The 7,450-nt window shown below is 38.6% G+C and overlaps 1 protein-coding gene across 3 annotated transcripts; it reads right to left on the reverse strand.

The window, feature by feature from the left end:
* Positions 1-779: 779 nt before the first annotated feature.
* LOC110308152 (cathepsin M) lies at positions 780-6,809 on the reverse strand. Of its 3 annotated transcripts, none has more exons than XM_021180530.2 (8): positions 6,721-6,809; positions 5,241-5,368; positions 4,848-4,970; positions 4,604-4,750; positions 3,960-4,184; positions 3,418-3,580; positions 2,728-2,845; positions 780-1,690 (listed from the first exon to the last, which is right to left on the reverse strand). In XM_021180530.2, exons 2-8 carry the CDS (start codon positions 5,364-5,366, stop codon positions 1,591-1,593), a joined length of 1,002 nt encoding a protein of 333 aa, XP_021036189.1. In that variant the 5' UTR covers positions 5,367-5,368; positions 6,721-6,809; the 3' UTR covers positions 780-1,590. The 3 variants fall into 3 exon arrangements, with proteins under 3 accessions (XP_021036189.1, XP_021036190.1, XP_021036191.1); XM_021180531.2 differs by having other exon boundaries at positions 5,241-5,437; XM_021180532.1 differs by lacking the exon at positions 6,721-6,809 and having other exon boundaries at positions 1,591-1,690; positions 4,848-4,967; positions 5,241-5,366.
* Positions 6,810-7,450: the final 641 nt, after the last annotated feature.

Raw genomic sequence — 7,450 nt, forward strand, 5'->3', positions numbered from 1 at the left:
AGAAGAAGAAGAAGAAGAAGAAGAAGAAGAAGAAGAAGAAGAAGAAGAAGAAGAAGAAGAAGAAGAAGAAGAAGAAGAAGAAGAAGAAGAAGAAACAAAATTGGCTCAGCAACGTTTAAAGAAAGCTTGACTTCTAAAGACATCATTTGTTACAGGAAAAATGTAAATAACATTGTTATATGCTACTGGTGTAGGGGGTCTACCAGCAGAAGGAGCCAGCCACAGTGACTGTTGAGATGAGTAACAGGCTAGAGAATGGAGGCACATTCACAACCTCAAAGATGTTATCAGGAATTCCAGATGGAAAGAGTCAGCCCTGGGCCACTCTCTCCTCTCTGTATTGCTCTCTGAGAGTGGCATCTAAGTGTAGGGAGGAAATGATAGACCCAGGAACCCATAAGCATTTCAAGCTAGGACAAAGACAAGATGTTACGTTATTCCAATTTTAGTATTGTGCTGCCAGAGTGGTCATCAAGTTTTAACTTGATCTTTATTATGGTTTTATGCGACCATGGCACTGGCCTGGACATCTTGTAGCAGAGCAGATACTCTTCTTGTGACTGACAGAAGTCACGAGAATTTAATCATCTACATGACTTGAGGAGTTGCAGGGCCTGCTGAAAGTTTCATACATATTTCATTATTAAGTTCTCAGGTGACATTTTCAAAGCTGGCAACAGAGTAAAGCCACTTTCTGCTCTTACACAGGTCAGCTCACTCAATATATCAGTAACACACACACATACAGAGAAAGAGAGAGAGAGAGACAGAGACAGAGAGACAGAGACCACCTTTTATTCATTCTTGTGTTTTTGGTAGTAGGGGGTGCACCTGCTGAACAAGCACTCTAACCCTGGGATAACACACTCATCCTGGGGCCCCTTTCTTCAATGTCTTTCACCTCAGGTCTCATTTGGGATTCCCATTAAGGGATGTGGCATGCTCTGAGGAGTTTCACATTTGTCTATCTCCATTTAACAAGGTACAAATGAACAAAGGCTTTATAAATTACATTCCAGTTATTTTAAGACAAATAACCTTTTTCAAAACCTTCTGCAAGATTTCAATTTTGTCTAGTTCTCTGTGTTGAAACATAATGAAGACATTGGCATATATTTCAAATTAACTTACATTGTACCTCTAATTAAAAACATTATCTTACAGAGGTGTTTTTACCTTCTTAATTAAAAAATGTACAAAATGCTACTTCAGTGTCACTAAACACATTTTCATCTCCAAGGTTTATTTTCCTGCACATGGACTTTGAACTGCAAGATTCTGGCAATGTGTAATGACTTTTCCCCTGGCTTGCTATTTTCCTGACACATCCTTAGAACAACATATTACTGACAAATCTAAATTAATTTTAAAAATTGTTATAGAAATCAAATACAAACCTGTGTATGGTCTCAGTTACAGTAATGGTCATGACTTATGAGAATAAGTATATCACAAAATTCACATCACAACTTGCTTTTCAATAACTGTAGTGTTTTATATACACAGCAGTGGCCCGTTATTTTGAAATGCAAGTGCCTCTTCTCTACATGGTGTCTTCTGTCAATTCCTTCCTTGTCAGCACCAGGCAGTTCATACTCTGGGGTAAAGGGCATATGTAGCAATTCCACAGTGGTTTCCCTGATCTCTGGCAATCTTCATATAGCCTTTGCGGCCCCATTTTGTACCCATGCTGAAAGAAATCATGTTTCCCATTTAGTGAAAATTACACAGCACCGTGGGTTATAATAATAACTCCTCATTTGAGCACTGAGCCAGGAGGCAACATAATAAAAAGCATGGGAATAGGCAGAGGTTAAACTCCTTGGAACCAAGAACTTTCTCACACATGACTATGAAAATCTCAGCAAGGAAATGATAATACAACTCTCCCCTCATGGGTGGTTCAGAAAAAAAATGATTGTGTCATATTCTAGAAAATCAATGGCACAAGCATGGTATTAGTACACAAGAAAAACAGTGGACAAACAGTGTGACCTTGCAATATGAGTTGGCTATTCTAGATGTCGAGAAACCAAAAAAGGTCGTGCCCTGCCATGCAAAAAGAAAGACTGAAATTCAAATCCAGGATCTCATTGAAAGCCAAGATGGGATGCCAAGAAGGCTCAATGCGTAAAAATGTGAAGACAATGGCTCCCAGCCAGCACCAACATCATTCAGATCACACACACTCTTATTGGAGTTTCAGGTACCATATTTTAGGTCTCCATGAGCATTTACCAACATAAAGCATCCAATCATAGGAACTTATATATAAACAAAAGTAGTAAATGTAAGTTAACCTTAACACCATGTCTGAATTCCCAGAGGCAGGGAATAACTGGGATACAAAGGGTAGACACACTGAGAGTGTGAACTCTAGGATCAGCAGGATTCCCTGCCTCTACTGTTAAGAGGAGGACAACTGAAGAAGACAACTGATATAAATGTATGGTTTGTATATAAGCAAACACACAGACAAGTGCCCATAAACATGTATGTACACAAACACAAAAACAGACACACACACACACACACATACACAAGCACACAGTCTCATGGGGCCTTAGGCACACACACCACTCACAGCCATAAAAAAATAAAGTAAAAGAAAATGTTTTTGTTTAACTTAAGTAGAACAATATTTTCTGGGACTTCTACAAACTTTCACTAAAAACTTAAACATATCTCCTTCCAACTCCAAATATAAATAATTTTGGAAGTTTATACCTGTTCTTGACCAGCCAATATTTCCTGCCATCTGATTCTCTTCCTGCAAAGCCATAGCCAACTAGTAACATAGAATGTGTGACAACAGAGCTACTGCAGTTTGGCTCGTGATATATACCTGAAATATAAAATCCATAAGGCAGTGAGAGGCCCAAGAACCTTATAAGGGAAATGATCACCAACAATAAGTGAGCTGTTTTCTGATTTTCTATGGTAACGATAGATTCGGTCATGGACAGGAATCCTATTATAGGTCCTCATTAGAATCAAAAGAAGTTAGCGTGATAACAAAAAGTGTGTAGACGATGATTCATTCACATTTTGTGTTTTCACTGATAAAACCCCTTTGCAAGAAAGCAACCCAGACCATAACTTACTTAATTCAAGACCCTTGTTAAGTTATTCTAGAAATGCCATTTCACTAAAAGTCTTAAAGTCATACCACATGTAGAAAAAAAATGAGAAAATAACTGAAACTGTAGATTTTATGAATTAAGCATTGCTCACACTCAGGGGGAGGTCATATAATGTACAAATGATACATAATGTTATTGAATGGATAGCTATAAAATATGCAAAGCCACATGAATACATCATGTTTTATATTTTGAAAAAATGGTCTGTTGAACCAAAAGGCATTGGAACATCACAATTTTTCTCCAACTAATATCAAAAAGGGCACATGCTTACCTCTTTTATAGAACAGGAAAGATGCATGCCTTGCATCAATTGCAACAGAAATGGGCCCTATACTTGCCACAGCATTCATTAGGGCATCCTCATTCTTTGGAACAAACTCAAAGCCTGTTATATTAGCAGTAGAATTTTCTGGACTGTACCTGCATGATCCTTCCTTGAAAATGTAAAGAGTTAAAATACAAGGTTACTTCAGTCTGGGCCCTGTGGAGCAGGAGTCATAACCACACTCTGATATTTGCAGTTGAGCCTCCCCACATCTGGGCTTTTATAAATCATGCTGGGAGATAAAATGCTACTGGGAGTTTAGGAACTGAAAATTGTGTTATCAATGACACCAATTTCGGTCTCACTATCAATAACAAATTTTCATAGTGAAGGAATGTGTATTTCATATAAAGGTTTTACATGTTTTCCATGTTTGTAGAAGTAGGATCAGCTACACCAAAACCATATCAATAGCTGTATCTGCAAAGACAGTACTGCAATAACATCCCTGACATGACAGTAGCATAAAAAAAAAAAAATCCACGTACCTTTTCTTCGTAAGGATAGGTTGCCTCAGACTCTAGACCTCCATTTTCCATCACATAGTGCAATGCAAGGTATGTATTGCCCAAATAACAGCCCCAGTTGCCTTGAGGCCTAGAACAGTCCACTAGGTTCTGTACACTCAGAGGGATCAGTTGGCCTGTTTTCCGGAACATCTGTCCTTCTATGGCACCAGTCACAGAAAAAGCCCAACAAGAATTACATCTTCCCTAAGCAGAGAACAAGAGTCAATCATTCACAAACAAATAGCAACTCCAAATCAAAAAGTTGAATACTGTGTTAGAAAATGAACTACTTGCATCTGATAGAAGCCTGTCAAGAGAAGGTTACTCTTCTTTGGAGATTTGCCTGCTGGTGGATTTTCAGGAGAGCATTGCTCATCAACATACATGCACATAAGGGCAGGTATAAATAGTAATGAGAGATGACATGAAGTCTAAAGATATGATGGCGTACACTACCTGGAGACACAATACTAAGGTAATGGTGGGTGAAATGATTGCTATGCCTTGTATAAATACACAAGAAGAATAAAATTTTCATAAAACTGAACTCACTCAACACACAGACATGCCCCTTCACAATTTCCTCAGTGGCCGAGTAAGATGGGCACGTGATATAGCCATACCTGTGTCCGCACAGGAGTAACATAGCCTCTCTTTTTCCAGTTTATAAACTTGGGCAGGTTAACAGACAGACGTTTCTGGACACTTTTCCCTTTCTTGACAGTTGGGACTGGGATTTCAATCATCATTTTCTTAAATTCTTCAAGTGTCTTTAAGGAAAAAAAAACATAAATATTATTGAAAAGCAAAAGACACGAATGAATTGAAGAGAAAACAACATTGTGATGCTGTATGTGTCATGATCACCATGTCACCAAAGGCATTCATTTCCATGGTGAAACCATGCTTTCCCAGGCCATTCTCCCCATTGTGCAGTTTGATCTTTTTCATATTTTCTTCCCATACTGCTCTCTTCTGTCCTTCTTCCTCCTGGAAATAGAAATAATAGATGACTTGGTTTTCACCACAGCAGAATCTGACCAAATACTTGCTGCAATAGGTGAAGAAAAGCCAGAGAGATCTCAAGATACTGAAGTAAACCATTTGTCACATGTCTAGGAATAGAGATCCTGACCACCCTACGCTCATGTGAGTTCACGTAATACTTCAGAAAAAGGCAGTTTCTGTGCCTTCTATTATGTTCATAACCCCAACAGCAATCATTCTGGGTTCCCTCTGAATAGTTCCAAAAATACCAACCAGACTGTATGCCTTTCCATATTTTATTTTCCATTTCTGCCATTCAACATCCAAAATGGGATCAGGTGCTGGTGATGATAAAGCTATTCCCAAGCAGAGCATGGCCAGGAAGATAGCAGAAGTCATATCTCAAGAATGTAGAGAGGGAAGAGAAATGAAGATGTGACAACACTTCTAAAATGCCTTCCTGTTCCTTCCTGAAAACAAAAACATCCATAGTAGTTAAAATTATTTGAATCATTCTTTCAAAGATTTATCCAAGATTTTGGAAATGGCTAAATGTATACTTGGACTAAAGGCTCAATGAATGGCATTTAATTTGTCCACAAAAAAAGCACAGCACCTGGAATGATTAAGGAAAGGAGAACTTTGATCCAGATGTAATATATGAGAGATAAATATATAAATAAATAGATGATAAATAGGTAGGTGATTGATAGATAATACACATATTGATAAATAGATAAACAGACAGACAGAAGATAGATAGATAGATAGATAGATAGATAGATAGATAGATAGATAGATAGATAGATAGATAGATGAGGAGAGAGAGAGTGAGAGAAAGAGAGAGAGAAATATGCAGTACATGACAACAATCCTAGGAATGCAACCTGCTTATCTACTAGAAATTTTATCAAGGAAACAAAGTTCAAAACTCATAAAACTATGGACTGTGACATAGGTAACCTAAGATTTCTTATAAAGCAAAGCTAATCTTACATAGCACAAGGTTTCTTCCTGCTTTCAGGACACACAGCATCATATTTCTTCCTAACATACTTGAAGATATGGGTTTATTTGAACATTAACTCTTGCTACCTCCTCACAAAATCAGGGAAGTTCTAATTCTCTTAATCCATCTGTCCAACCCTTAGGTCTTTGAAGCAACACACATTACCTCAGTGATAAGAGAGTTACACAAAATACCCATTGTGAGACAGAGCCACTAGTGAAGGGGAGGTACCAGAGAAAGCCACTACTGGAATTTCAGATCAAGATACGCTGACTCTCTTAAGCCATCCCCTCTATAGTTCTTCACTAGAGATGCACACACTTGCTACCACAACTGCTCATGCCAACCATGAAAAGCAGATTTTACTCAGTGGTGGGTAGGGGAGCAGAGGGAGGAGGGTATAGAGGACTTTCGGGATAGCATTTGAAATGCAAATGAAGAAAATACCTAATAAAAATTGGAAAAAGAAAAAAAGTAAATTATCTCTTTAGGCTCGGGATGAGATGAATAGGTCCCTACTATATATGGTACCAGATGTCATTCTTTCTAGACAGAACCACACTTTCATGTAATAGGAACCTATAGGAACCTGAACCCAGGAGATGTCAGGTTTCCTCTCAAGCTCTCCGATCCTTGTCTACCTTTACAAAGCAGGGCTACTGAGGTAAACAAAATATCCTCATTCCTGGGATGTTGATGGAGTATCCATGGAGTCTCTCAAGGCTCTCTCCCATGGACACTTACTTTTCTACTCTGGTGGATGCAGGATGCCACCTGTGGTGACTGCTGCTGCCTCGGTCCACTGCACAGCTTTCCAAAGGTTACTTAATTCCTGGGATCGTGGTCAACAACTCTTTATAAAGGTTTTAAATTGCAAGTCTCTGGCTAGTCAGTCCCACCCTTCAACCTTGGCCTTCTTCTGTTTGCTGTGCAATGATTAGCCTTCAGGCTTCAGACCTACAGGCTCTAACTCAATCATATGCTACTTGTCCCGAAGGGGTGCCTGTCAATCACTTCATATGTGACATTTTGCTTGATGAGTGGCTCAAAGAAAAATGGTTTTCTTTATAAACCAATACCACATTTCCTGATAAATCAGCAACTTGGATGAGATCCTAGAAAAACACACCTGGAAGTGACTTTTTCCTGCCCTCAAAGTGTTGCAAACATGACTTTGATAGGAATATATATTGGAAATTCATGCTCAAAAAAGACAACATTCAAGACTAAAACCCTACCGGAGGATCCAGCAATACCTCTCCTGGGCATATATCCAGAAGATGTCCCAACTGGTAAGAAGAAAACATGCTCCACTATGTTCATAGCAGCCTTATTTATAATAGCCAGAAGCTGGAAAGAACCCAGATGCCCCTCGACAGAGGAATGGATACAGAAAATATGGTACATTTACACAATGGAGTACTACTCAGCTATTAAAAAGAATGAATTTATGAAATTCCTAGCCAAATGGATG

The sequence above is a fragment of the Mus caroli genome, chromosome 13 (assembly GCF_900094665.2).
Source record: "Mus caroli chromosome 13, CAROLI_EIJ_v1.1, whole genome shotgun sequence".
Lineage (NCBI taxonomy): Eukaryota > Metazoa > Chordata > Mammalia > Rodentia > Muridae > Mus > Mus caroli.